Genomic DNA, 14,482 nt, shown 5'->3' on the forward strand with positions numbered 1-14,482 from the left:
TAAAGAGTCAATCTTGGTAAGTGGTACCAACATGCAGTCAGTCTCCCCACTGCATCATCAATGAAGGGGGGCAGGTGGCTCCCCCTAGAGTCCCCCAACAGAAGCACAGTAGTCATCTTTAGGGCTACCATCTCTTCCTTACCTACATGAATCTCACACATCTGTTATCACCAGTCCCTAACATTTCAACTCAAAAGGCATGTTTTACTATATATTTACCATCATTTGGATGCTCTCAGGCATCAATTTTAAATCAGATAGATCAGAGATCTCTCCTTCCCATCTACAAAAGTGAACTCAGTATCTTTTCCCTCAACTAGCTCTTCTCAGGTCACAGCTTTATACTCTTCAAGTTCTATAATATGTTTTAAAACTTTGGCAGGCTGCCTCACATTACTTATTTTTCAGAAATATCCTTGGGGCACCTGGGTGGCTCAGTTGAGTGTCAGACTCTTGACTTTGACTCAGGTCATGATCCCAGGGTCCTGTGATCCAGTGCTGCATCAGGCTCCACTCTCAGCATGGAGCCTGCCTGGGATTCTTCCTCTCTCTCCCTCTGCCCCTCCCCCCAGCTCGGGCTCTCTCTCTCTCTCCCTCTCAAAATAAATAAAATGGAAAAAAAAAAAAAACACAAACAAAAAAAAAGAAATATCCTGGCTAAGGGTGCCTGACTGGCTTAGTCAGGAGAGCTTGAGACTCTTGATCTCAAAGTTGTGAGTTCAAACCCTACACTGGGCATGGAGCCTACTTAAAAAAAATATCCCGGCTATTCTCAAATGTATCATGTTCAGTATATAATGTGGAATTATTCTACTACACTAAAAAAAAAAAAATCTCTCCTTGGATTTTGGTTGATGTCGTACAATTTAAATTTGCCCATTCATATAAGAAAATGTACACAATTTTGAAAAATATGAGCCTTTTTTTTTTTAACGTTTATTTATTTTTGAGACAGAGACAGAGCATGAACGGGGGAGGGGCAGAGAGAGAGGGAGACACAGAATCAGAAGCAGGCTCCAGGCTCTGAGCCATCAGCCCAGAGCCCGACGCGGTGCTCGAACTCACGGACCGTGAGATCGTGACCTGAGCTGAAGTCGGACGCTTAACCGACTGAGCCAGCCAGGCGCCCCGTTGAGCCTTTCAATCCAAGGTCAAGATTTCTCCATTTAATCAAGACTTCCCTGACATTTCAAAACATTTTTATACTTTGCTTCATGTAGGTACTCCAATTCTCTTTTTATATTTATTGCTAGGTAGCCAATTGTTTCAGGTTCCTATTCTAAATGGCATGTTTTCATCCTCATAATTACTAACTGAAATTGAAAAGCCATCAATTTATTTTCCTATACTCATTTTAAAACAGCCACCTTACTGAACTTTCTTTTTAATATTTTTTTTTAAGTTTATTTTTGCAGACAGAGAGAGAGAGGGAGAGAGCAAGCATGAGTGGGGGAGGGACAGAGAGAGAGGGAGACACAGAATCCGAAGCAGGCTCCAGGCTCTAAGCTGCCAGCATAGAGCCCGACACGGGGCTCGAACTCACGGACTGCGAGATCATGACCTGAGCTGAAGTCGGATGCTCAACCGACTGAGCCACCCAGGCGCCCCACTGAACTTTCTTAATATCTGTAATAGTTTGGAATGAATCGTCTTGAGCTTTGTATGTGTGTTGGGGGGGGGGGGGGGGAGGTATGTAATTATTTCATCCACAAATACTTAACAGTTTTTTTTTTCTCTTTTCTAAATGTGTTATACCTCTTCCCTCACTCTTTGATTACTGCACTCACTATACTCTAAAAGGTAAAATTACATTAGGGACAGGCTGCTCACTTGAATGCCAGGAAATTGGATACTGACTTTCAATTTGACATAAAGAAGGTCTTATTGTGTTTAAAACATATCAAAACAGTCTTACTTTACTATTTAAAAAAAAAATCCAGGGGTACCTGGATGGCTCAGTCAGTTGGGTGTCCGACTTCAGCTCAGGTCACGATCTCATGGTTTGTGGGTTCAAGCCCTGCATCAAACTCTGTGCTGACAGCTCAGAGACTGGAGCCTGCTTCAGATCGGATTCTGTGTCTCCCTCTCTCTCTGCCCCTCCCCACTCGTGCTCTGGCGCTTTCTCTCTCTCTCAAAAATAAACATGAAAAGAAAAAAAATTTAAAGAAATCCAGAACAAATGTTGAACTTTATCAAATTCTTTATTATCTATCATCTATGTATCATCATCTATCATTTTTTAGCATCTATCAGGACTGTATGGTATTTTTCCTTTGACTTACTAATATGGTAAAATTCATTAACAAATCCTTTAAACATCGAATTTACCTTGCATCTTTAGGATGAATTTCTTTGTTCTCAGAATGCATTATTATTTGAATGTATTGTTAATTTATTCTATTTTTGTTTTTTAGGAGTTTGCATATATAGTCACAAAGTTGGTCTATGATTTTCTTTTGCAATGCCACCTTTTCCAGTTTTTGTAATCAATGCAACAACGATGTCTTTATAAAAAGAGGTGGTAATGCTTCCCTCCTTTATAAATTCTCTTGGAGAGTTTATTTGAAAAATTATATGCTACTTGAAGTGACTTCAAGGCTCTATAAGAAATCTCCAACTGGACCACCCAAGTCTGATAGTTGACTTGTTTTTTGTTTATTTTTTGAGAAATAGGGGATGATGGGGCCCCTGGGTGGCTCAGTCAATCGTCCGACTGTTGGTTTCAGTTCAGGTCATGATCTCATGGTTCATGGGTTTGAGCTCTGCATCGGGCTCTGTGCTTACAGCTTGGAGCCTACTTGGGATTCTGTCTCCCTCTCTCTCTGCCCCTCCTCTGCTCACTCTCTCTCTCTCTCTCAAAAATAAATAAACACTAAAAAAAGAAATAGGGGATGGCAGGAAGTAGTGTGCAGGAATCTTTCTGAATATTTGAAACTTTAGCTATTGATCTTTTAGTTTTCTTTCTCTTTGTATTGAAGTTTTATACAGCCATATAGTCCTAGAAAATAATGTTCTGCATCCTAGCTTTGAAATATATTAGTTAAGTTTTACAAAAATACTTTTTAATAATATGATTATTCTATTTTTTGCATTCCTATTTCTTTACCTGTTCATTCCTCCTGACTTGATAAGGTTTGCTAATGGTTTATCTATATTATCAATTTTTTAAAAATTAGATTTATTAGTTTCCCCTTTTTTCTTTAACTCATTAATTTCCCCTTTTACAGTTATTGATTCCTTCTACTTCTCATATATACCTTCTAACTCTCTCAATTAAATGTTTAATTAAGACAGAAAATAAAGGGGCACCTGGGTGGCTCAGTCGGTTAAGCGTCCGACTTCAGCTCAGATCATGATCTTACAGTTCATGGGTTCAAGCCCTCCATCAGGCTCTATACTGACACCTCGGAGCCTGGTGCCTGCTTCTGATTCTGTACCTCCCTCTCTCTCTCTCTCTCTCTCTCTCTCTCTGCTCCTCCCCCAGTTGTGCTCTTTCTCTCTCTCAAAAAAAAAAAAAAAAAAAAAAAATTAAAAAAAAAAGAAAAGAAAACTATCCACAGTTTGGTATAAATCAATTGAAGACACTATCCCCCATTATCTTATCTGACCTTTTCAATCTTGATTTTTCAAAAATACAGTAAGATTTACTGTCACAGAATAAATGAAACCATGACTTAGATTTTATAATATATATGGATCATTTCATCAGGTTTTGACAATTCTATCATATTTCTGACAGGACGTTTCTTTTCCTTCTCCAGCTCCCAATCCCTCATTGTGGGAGCATGATGGAAATCTACCTGGCCCAGAGTAGGACCCTAGCAGTTTCCTGTCTGTGTGGGTCATTTTGTCACATGTGCTGACAACTCTTTCTCTATAAGAAGTCAATCTCCCAAGATGTTTTCTTTGCAATTAAGAAGATCGGAGCTCTGGCTCATGGTATAACTCAACATTTCAACTAGCTTTGCAAGTTTCTGATGTACAGTTCATATTTTATTATATGTAACTAGGCCACACTCTTATATTTTTACTGATAAATACATAGGGGAATAAGGAAAGCTTCAACTAATATATGTAGAAGTAACAGTACAATTAGAAAATTATCATATGACAACCATAATAATAGTAGTTGATTCAGGCAAAAATCACTAATGGAGGGGCACCTGGGTGGCTCAGTCAGTTAAGTGTCGGTCTCTTGATTTCTGCTCAGGTCATGATCTCACCGTTGTGGCACTGGGCTCCGTGTTGGGCTCCGAGCTGGCTGTGGAGACTGCTTAAGATTCTCTCTCCTTCTCCCTCTGCCCCTCCCCTACTCTCTTTCTCTCTTTCAAAAAAAAAAAAAAAAATCATTAACGGATACTAATACTAAGTGAATGAAAATTTGAGATTATTTAACATGGTCTCAAAATACTTCCCCCTAAGATACTAAGTGGAGGACCATGGTGGTCATACCTTAACCAAGTGATCAAAGTTAACATTACCAGCAATGCGACACACCAACATCATGCCTCTCATGACACATGGCACATTGAGGACACAGTATCATTTCTGTCGTATTCCTGTCAGAAATATACATGATTCGGGGTGCCTGGGTGGCTCAGTTGGTTAAGTGGCCAACTTCATTTCAAGTCATGATCTTGTGGTTTGTGAGTTCCAGCCCCATGCTGGGCTCTGTGCAGACAGCTCAGAGCCTGGATGGAGCCTGCTTCGGATTCTGTGTCTCCTCTCTCTGCCCCTTCCCTACTTATGCTCTGTCTCTCTCTCTCTCTCTCTCAAAAATAAATATTAAGAAAATCTTTAAAAAATACACATGATTTTTTTAAAGTTTATTTTGAGAGAGAGAGAGAGAGAGAGAGAGTGTGTGAGAGAGCAGGTGAGGGGCAAAGAGAGGGAGAGAGAGAGACAGAATCCCAGGCAGGCTCCACACTGTCAGTGCAGAGCCCAGTGCAGTGTTCAAACCCATGAACCATGAGATCATGACCAGAGCTGAAGTCAAGAGTTGGACACTTAACCAACTGAGCCACCCAGATGCCCCTACATGATTTTAATCATGAAGAAGAATCAGAAAAACTTAAATTGAAGAACACCTTATAAAAATAATTGGCCTGTACTCCTCAAAATGTCAAGGTCAAAAGAAGCAAAAAGCAACTGAGAAAATATTCCAATTTTAACATAGTCTAAAGAGACATGACAACTAAATGCAACATGTAATCGTGAATTTGAATCCTGAACCAGAAAAAAGAATTGCTATAAAGGACATTATTGGGACAACTTAAAAAAATCTAAATAAGGTCTGTAGATTATAATACTAACACCATAATAATAATAATAATAACAATAATAATAATACTATTTCAATGTTAACTTCACTGTTTTCAATAATTATATTATGGTCATATAAGGAAATACACATAGGGGTAAGGACCATCATGTATGCAACTACCAAATGGTTCAGAAAAAAAAAATTAAAATCTACATATATATACATATATAGCAAGAAAATGAAATTATTTACACATATAGGAAAATATTAACTACTGCAGAATCTGGGTGAAGGGTGTAATAAGACTTCTGTACTATTCTTGCAACTTTCTTAACTCTAAAATTATTTAAAAACAAAACAAAAATCCCTTATGTTTGTGGAAAGGTAAGCAAGATGGGGAGACCTGTGAGTCAAAGAAGGAGGTTAGCTGCTTTCCCAGGTTAAGTCAGGTTGGATGGGAGGGACAGAGGCTTCTCCTCTGCCCAGAATGAATCCATCAGATCTTCTAGGTTCCCTGAAAAAGACTCTTTGCAGAGTATCCTATATTTGCTGAGCCTCAGGGCAGGTAGACCCTGAAGAGACTCTTTCAAGCTACCTTATTCAGGTCTCTGCAAGCAAAGGTCAGTCTCCAAAGGCTAATAAGAGATTTTGACCAGGGGGCTCTGGACCCCTCCGAATATCTACAAAGAGCCATCCTCAACTTGTTAACTTCATTAATGGGACCTTTATTTCACATCTACTCCAAACCCGTAGGGTCCATTTCACTGTGCATATTTTTGGCTTCCGGAGAGACTTAACAGAAAACAGGCAATCTCAAATGGCCAAGCCAGGGCTATAGATGAGAAACCAAAGAGTTTTGTTTTTGTTTTTTTTAATTTTTAAAACAATATTTTAGGGGCGCCCGGGTGGCTCAGTTGGTTGAGCATCCAACTTTGGCCCAGGTCATGATCTCACAGTTCGTGAGTTCGAGCCCCGCGTCAGGGTCTGTGCTGACAGCTCAGAGCCTGGAGCCTGCTTCACATTCTGTGTCTCCCTCTCTCTCTGCCCCATCCCCTCATGCTCTGTCTCTCTGTCTTAAAAATAAATAAAAGATTAAAAAAAATTTTTTTACTATTTTATTTATTTTGAGAGAGAGAGAGAGACAGAGCTTGAGCGGGGGAAGGGCTGAGGGAGATGGAGACACAGAATCCAAAGCAGGCTCCAGGCTCTGAGCTATCAGCACACAGCCCAACGCGGGGCTTGAACGCACAAACTGCGAGATCATGACCTGAGCCGAAGTAGGACTGAACCACCCAGGCGTCCCTTGGTTTCAGAGTTTTGGACAAAACTTCCCATGGTATGAATGTTTTGCCTTCAGATTATTTCTATGATTCTATTTAAGTCAAGTTCAAAAATAGGCAAAATTAATCCATGATATTAGACCCAGCAGTGGCAATGGGTACTGATTGATACAAAAGGCTTCAGGGTGCGAGAGATGATGTCTATATTGATCTTGGTTGAATTTACATGATTTTCCTCAATGTAGAAATTCACTGAGCTATACCCTTAGGATAAGCATACTTCACTGTATGTATGTTATACCTCAAGTTTTAAAAAAGCCTATTTAATTATCTGGAAAAATGTCTGCGGTACAAATGAAATGAAATAATTTGTATTCAAACTTAAAAAACCTTCACACATAGCTACATACTGCCTCTTTCTTCCTACCCCCCAGGTATGAGTGTTCCCCCTCCTCTTTTTTTTAAGTAGGCTCCATGCCAATGCGGGGCCTGAACTCACCACCCTGAGATTAGGACCTGAACTGAAACCAAGAGTCGGACGCTTAACGGACTGAGCCACCCAGATGCCCTGAATGTTCTAATTAGGGTTCAAAACAGACAACATTAATCAGTAACGTTGGAAGCTGGGAGAATGGTTTCCCCTTGGCAGAGTGTAACAGGGAAAGGGTATTATGGAAGCTTTCAGGGTGCTACAACATTGTTTTCTGACCTGAGTACATTACCCCAGGGCTTTCCCTTTGTGGTAATTCATTGAGCTGTATATTTATGTATATTTCTGTATGTATCTTATATCTCAGTAAAACGTTTAAAAAAAAAGATGGGGTGCCTGGGTGGCATCTGATTGAGCATCTGATTCCTGACTTTGGCTTAGGTCATGATCCCAGAGTCATGGGATCCAGCCCCAGGTCAGGCTCTGGGCTGAGAGTTGAGCCTGCTTAAGATTCTCTCTCTCCCACACCTCTCTCTCTCTTCCCCTTTGCCCCTCTCCCTTGCTGGAGTGTGTATGCTCTCTCGCTCTCTCAAATAAAATAAGATAAAATAAAATAAAAACATTAAAAAAAAATTATTTGCTCCCCAACCTGGCACTAAATACAGTGTAGGTGTCAAAGGAAAATAGCACAAGAAAAAGAAAACGCCCTAACTCCTTATCTAAGCTCATGACTTCTGCATCAAAACAACTACCTGTCTTTGATTCTGTGCAATTGAAAACAGAGACTATCTGCTCTAAAAACTAAAGCCTGGTGTGCATGGCTTCTGACAGATATTTAACTGCCTTACCTTTCAGCTTCCTTTGCTTCAGAAAATGTTACAGTTATTGTGCTTTGTCTGAGGACTACATGAGAATTGGATATAATATTTTAAAAAACAAAATACTGTTTTGGCATTTTACCCCTTCATTAAGCTAATGGTCAAAATCTTATATCCGTTTTATTTGTAATCTTGTCTTGGCCCATCTTTTTTTTTTTTTTTTTTTTTTTTTTTTTTTTTTTTTTAAATTTTTTTTTTTCAACATTTTTAATTTATTTTTGGGACAGAGAGAGACAGAGCATGAACGGGGGAGGGGCAGAGAGAGAGAGGGAGACACAGAATCGGAAACAGGCTCCAGGCTCTGAGCCATCAGCCCAGAGCCCGACGCGGGGCTCGAACTCGCGGACCGGGAGATCGTGACCTGGCTGAAGTCGGACGCTTAACCGACTGCGCCACCCAGGCGCCCCTCTTGGCCCATCTTAATTAGCATTAGTTTGACTTTAATTTCAATGAAGAGCAGTTTCTAAAAGTAGCTCCAAGTTTTGATTTTGTGGTTTTATCTTTACTGAATTATTCTGCCAGGATATTATAAGGAACAGATTCAAGGAGGTCAAATGTGTCATGCCTAAAAAATACAGAACAAGGCAAGAAGATTCTTAGAACACAGTAACTTCCAGATCCAGTTTCTTTTCCTTATATTATTTATTTATTTATTTTTCTTTTTTCCCCAACCTTACTGAGGTATGGGACATAAAATATTGTAGAAGTTTACATATTTTTTTTCAACGTTTTTATTTATTTTTGGGACAGAGAGAGACAGAGCATGAACAGGGGAGGGGCAGAGAGAGAGGGAGACACAGAATCGGAAACAGGCTCCAGGCTCTGAGCCATCAGCCCAGAGCCTGACGCGGGGCTCGAACTCACGGACCGCGAGATCGTGACCTGGCTGAAGTCGGACGCTTAACCGACTGCGCCACCCAGGCGCCCCAATGTAGAAGTTTAAAGTGTACAATGCCATGACTTGATATATGTATATATTGCAAAATAATTGCCACAATAGTGTTAACACTTCCATAACCTCACATAATTACTTTTTTTTTTTGGTATGTGTGTGTTAACAACATTTTTAAGTTAAGCCTAGATAAAAGTATTTTCCAAACACTCTCAAAGTTTGTTCCTTTGGCAAAATCTTTTACAAGATCAGTTTAGATACTTACTCAGTAAATTCTTTGTTTTTTAACCACAGGCAAAGACACATCCATCCTAGCTGCCATGGAGTCAGAATAGATTTCCAGAAACCAGACTCATTCTTGGGATGCTGTCACAGACGGATACATCATTACTGTTGCCAGAAAGGACCTTAAAGGAAACATTTAAAGAAATATGCACTAAATGCTTGGCAAAAGCAATAGAAGACACATCTTTAATAACATATTACTTTAGATAAGTTTAACACCTGGTCCTTTGAAATCACTTTCTTTAACGCTGGGACAATAAAAAGGGGAAGGAGGTTTCAGAGTTTTTGATGTGGGCTTTTGGGAGAGGCTGAACTGAACTGACTGCTCATCAGCTGGAGAGTGTCACAGGGGTGAAGTGTGCTCCCATTATGCAGGACTGCAGACTCAAATCCTTAACTCTCCCATCCCCAACCTCTAAATTTCCCAATCCTTCTTAACACCCATTAAGCTTCCTAATCACAGACATATATGGCGCCCCAATCTACAACAAAGGATCTTGTAGTCACTGATATTCCCGGATGTCCAAAAATGACCATCAGAGACCGCTAGCCAGTGACTACAAAGCTCACTGATCCATTCTGATTGCCCAACAGAGAATTACACAGATCACCAATCACGAACCCACACTGATCTCCAATGATACCCCAATGACTGAATATCAATCGCTGACTCCGACAGACCCACCTCCCCCCCACAATTACTGACAGTCCCATTCGCTGACCCCCACTGATCCGTATGTTCTCCATTCCTTGATTTACAAAAGTTCAATCACTAATACCCTCAGATTCCTCCCATCGATGATCTAAAGGAAGTGTCAATCACTGATGGCCGAAAGCATTTCTCTAAACCTTGGTCCCCATTAATTAACCCTTCTCATCAGTTAACCTCAAAGTTTCCACAATCATCACTTCCAGGTACCCAAACAGAACTCAGAACCTCCAATCACGGACCCTCTCAGGCTTCCGATCATTGCGCTCTAATGCTGTTCAAATAAATGTTTTTGAAGCACCCACTTGGCTCCAGACCCCTAAAGACCACTGTAAACTGATCCCCACTCACTGTGCCAATCAAGAAATCGAGAACCCTCCTTTATTGATTCCCACATACTTCTAATCCATCTTCACAGACACTGCCACTGACTCCCACAAACCTCCTCCCGCCCCACAGACCCCCACGAGGTTCACAAGTCCAATCACTTAACCTCTTCAGTACGCTCGTCACTGACCCTTACGGGCACCCATGACTGACCCATAAGGGCCACCGTAGTCGTCCGATCACTATCCTACAGAAGTCTTTAATTTTGACTGTTTCTCATACTGACCTTTCCCATTTTTCCTGTATCCGCGCCCATAACCCGACATTGATCTTCGTACCACGCCGCCTCACCGCAGTATAATCTCTTCCCATCCCGAGTGGCCAGTGCGCAGACTCAGTCGCGACTCTGAGGCTGTCGGCCTCCACCTGGCAACCTTCCAAGCGAACAGGATTCTGGGTTTCTGAACTTTAACAGAAGGCCTGATGGCCGCTCCCTCTTGACACCTTGTTGGAGGCAGCCATGTTTAAATCTGTGCCGTACAGTAGTGATTAGGCCCTTTGTTAGACCAGAGGGTTAAGCTGTTTTAGGGCTGGGAGAAACAAGTGCTCCTGGGGCTGCAAACACAGACGTCCCGGCTGCTTTTAGCATCTCAGAAGCCCAAACCGGCTGTGACCAATATGGAGGCGACCTAACCTCCAAGCTGAGCTTTCTTTGTCTCCAGCAGGGCAGGCGCTGAGGTAAGATGGCCTCGTACATTTATACCATTTCTTACAAGTAATGGGCGGGGCCGCCTTATAGGAGGAGCTCCCCCCAAAAAGGTGAAACTTCTCTTCGAACGGCTCTTGGAGTTGGAGAGCAGCTAAGACGCTCTTCCCTTGGGGACACTGAGGCCACCGGAGGAAGGGTCGAGAACTCCGGTGAGGGCGGAGCCATGGGAGAGGGCGAGTAAGAAGCTATTGGCTCTTACCAAAAGAAAATGTTGGAAGCAGGGACTTTTTTTTCTTTCTTTTTTTTTTTTTTTTTTAGGATTTCAACTATTTTAAATAAATGATAATTAAGAATTTTAGCACTCTATGTTTTTGCTGCTGATATGAGAGATCCCATAGGAAATAAAAAAAAAATTTAGAGAGACATAATTCCCTGCCTTGTGTTAATGCTGGGCCAGATATACAGGGACTTTGTCTTAAGTAGTGTTACAAAATAAAAATTCAGGTGAGTAAATTTGAACATCTAGTTGAGTTTATTGAACGATTCATGAATCAGGCCACATCCCATCTAGCAAGTCAAAAGGAGCTCCCCGAAGTTGTACAAAATGGAAAGCTTTTATAGGAAGATGGGGCGGTGTGGGAAAGGGGCAAGAAAGTTATTAGCAAAAGAAAGGATTGTTCCAGGCAAGGTCACCTTCCTTTAGGTGGAAGAGCAGGGAGTCTTTTTAGGTGGATAACTGACCCATATGGATCACCAGGTTTGTCACTGAACACAAAGGGCACCTAGCTTGGGTGCATCAGCCAAACGATTGACCCATGTCTTTTGGTTTGAGCAAATGGATTTTACTATTTGCAGGTAGTACAGAGACAGAGATAGTCCACAAAGTTCTGTCTCTAACACAAACTTCAGGACCAATTTATACTGCTAGCGGGCAACCTTTTGGTAGGCTATTCTTGCAATTAAGAAGTAGTCACAGGAACTGAGAAAACCTTTATAAAAATTGTTCAAGCATAACTTAACAGGGGTTTGCTTAACTCTCAATTTCCCAGGAACATTTATGATTTTTTTTGTTCCCAGACATCTGCTCAATTGAATAACTTTGGTGGGTTTCCAGGAACAGGGAAGTTCTCAAGGACTCATAAAGCTGAAAAACAAACATGCTGAGAAACAGGATAGTTTATTTAATTTCTCACTGTGGTCCCTGATGAGCTAATCCCTAACTAACATAATTTCATTTTAGGGGGATGGAGAGGGCCCAAGTAACAGTTTACCTCATTGGTTCTAATCAGAAAATTCCTGATATACTGGTTAATGATGAAGTTTTGGGGTGATGGTGGGGTCTGGACCCGAGGGCCAAGAAAGAATTCTTGAAGACATCTTTGGTGCAAAAAGGTGATTTTATTAAAGCATGGGACAGGACCCATGGGCACGAAGAGCTGTACAGGGGTTGTGACAAGTAACTCTATATACCCTCAGGTTGGGAGGAGGTCAGGGATAGAGTATGTCTTTAAGGGATTTTGGAAGCAAGGTTTCCAGGACCTTGAGGGGCTAACTGTTGCTAGGGAAACACCATTTATCACTGTTTAATAAAACCTAAGTGATGAGACCCTTCAGATGCATATCGGGGACCATAAACTTGGAGCATGATTGCCAGCATATATCCTGGGTCAGTTGAGATAAAGGAAGTGGACAATGTTAAGCCGGGATCTCTTTTGCCCCCAGAAAAGAGTCGTCCTTGAGGCAGCTGAGCTCGTAGAGGGAGGTCACTCTGCCTGTTTCAAGGACTTGTCAATGGGCTGTAGGCAGAAAGGGAATTTAATTTTTCATTCGCCTTAGTTTCCCCCATTACCATGGCAAGCACTTAAACCCCTTCCTTTGTTCTTGGGTGAACCAGGAGTGTCCAAGGAATATTTCCTTTGTTCTTGGGTAAACCAGGAGTGTCCAAGGAATATCATATCACACAGATCCCACCTGGGGTGGGGGTGGGGGTGCTAGCTTGTACTTTATCCTTCAGCCTGCCTCATGCTCCTTCATCAATTAAGACTTACGTTTCTACGGGAGGTTGAAACTACAGTTAAGTTAGGTAGTATTAAGCCCTGGTTTGGAGGCTTAGATAAATGACACGATTTGGGGCTTGTGGTTTTCTTTCTAACAGTGGCCTGCCCCGGATGCTGACCTGAGACAAGGATGTGAGTGTGGGCAGTTTTTTTGGCAGGTAGGGTCTAGGGAAGTGACCAAGGAGGAGTGGAACCCAATACAGAGTGTATCAAGGAGGGGATTATCCCTGTGAACAATGGGAGCTCAGTGCTGTGGGGAACTCTGGAAGACAGTGTAGATACAAGTTTTCTCGTTCAAGGGCCACTGAAGCTGAGATATTTGTACATCATTTCTCATTCCTCGTTTTTGGGTGCTACTACAAGGGCCTTAAAACTCTAGCACTTCTAGCCTGTCTCATGGGCAAGGTCTCAGGCAGAGTCTGTAGGAACTGTATGCAGAGTGTGTAGGCAGAGTTTCTGTTAGGCCCCATTTACTAATCATCTTCTTCTTCTTCTTATGTTTATTTATTTACTTTGAGAGAGAGAGAGTGCAAGCAAGAGAGAGAGAATCCAAGCAGGCTCTGCACTGCCAGTGCAGAGACTGATGTGGGATTTGAACTCACGAACTGCAGGATCATGACTTGAGCTGAAGTCAGACACTTAACAGACTAAGCCACCCAGGTACCTCTTCTTTTCTTTTTAATGTTTATTTATTTATTTATTTTGAGAGAGAGAGAGAGAGAGAGAGAGAGAGAGAGAGAGAGAACACCAAGCAGAGAGAGAGGAGAGAGAATCCCAACAGACCCTGTGCTGTCAGCATGGAACCCAATCTCAGATTATGACCTGAGCTGAAATCTAGAATCAGACTGGTTAGCCGACTGAGCCACCCAGGCACCCCTGTTTACTCAGGTTCTATATTTTGCCTGTGAATAAGCCAAAGAGGCTATGTTCCCACTTCAAGGGGGAAGCAAGAAAGCTAATCATTTTCTGGGTTTTGTCCTGTGCCCCAAACACCTGATGATATCCAATAAGAGCCAGACGTGTTCCAGGACATAGCTTCAAACAAACCTCTGCTGACCCTGGCATCAACACCCCCTACCGTTGGTGATTTACAGAATAACACCTATTGTTCATCAAACTCTTGCTTTGATTGGACCCTACCCTGGATTCCTGAAAGAAACTGAGTACTCTAAACCCCTTTCCAATGTAAACACTTAACCACAAGTGATGATGAGACTCATTCTCTTTTCCTTCCTGAGTCTCCCAGACGCTCTGTCTGCTATTCTCTGTTTGTCACTCACACTTTTCAGTAAACTCTGTCTTCACTTTCTCCAGCTCTCATTAGATTTCTCTCCTGCATAAAGCCAAGGACCCTCTTGGCTGGTCCTGTGGAACCGTCCTGAGTCCTCAGACCCAGCCTGCCTGCATCATACTGACAGCATTCATTTCATAGCACCCAAAGCAGTGCTCTACATATCATAGACATTGGAATCTTTAGGAATGGTTACCTTGTCTTATGAAAATAGCTTTTTAAAAAAACATAATTCCAATTGGTCATGATACTAACTGGTGTAACAGCTGACCCCCAAAATGGCTACCTGTTGCCATTAACACCTTTGTGTAGTCCCCTTCCACATTGGACCAGAGCTGGTCTAGGAGGCTAATAAAATACA

The 14,482-nt window shown here is 41.7% G+C and overlaps 1 protein-coding gene and 1 long non-coding RNA gene across 13 annotated transcripts in view; one reads left to right on the forward strand and one right to left on the reverse strand.

Annotated features, from left to right (window-relative positions):
* The window catches only part of ZNF793 (zinc finger protein 793), a 28,251-nt gene extending 17,762 nt beyond the window's left edge, over positions 1-10,489 (reverse strand). For 2 of the 3 annotated variants that reach the window (XM_086691089.1, XM_086691088.1), the window contains exon 1: positions 9,009-9,147. Coding sequence is in view for 1 of the 3 variants with exons in the window: in XM_086691087.1 (XP_086547213.1) it covers positions 9,009-9,049 (41 nt within the window). In the remaining 2 variants the exon portion in view is untranslated. Of the gene's footprint in view, positions 1-9,008; positions 9,151-10,350 lie in introns of those variants that run through there. The other variant, XM_086691087.1, reaches the window with a different exon arrangement.
* Positions 10,490-10,663: 174 nt separating this feature from the next.
* The window catches only part of LOC147573568 (uncharacterized), a 39,204-nt gene continuing 35,385 nt past the window's right edge, over positions 10,664-14,482 (forward strand). For all 10 annotated transcript variants that reach the window (XR_015245145.1, XR_015245152.1, XR_015245153.1 and 7 more), the window contains exon 1: positions 10,664-10,802. This is a non-coding gene — a long non-coding RNA (uncharacterized LOC147573568). The remainder of the gene's footprint in view (positions 10,803-14,482) is intronic.

The sequence above is a fragment of the Puma concolor genome, chromosome E2 (assembly GCF_028749965.1).
Source record: "Puma concolor isolate L17-30 chromosome E2, mPumCon1.1.hap2, whole genome shotgun sequence".
NCBI lineage: Eukaryota > Metazoa > Chordata > Mammalia > Carnivora > Felidae > Puma > Puma concolor.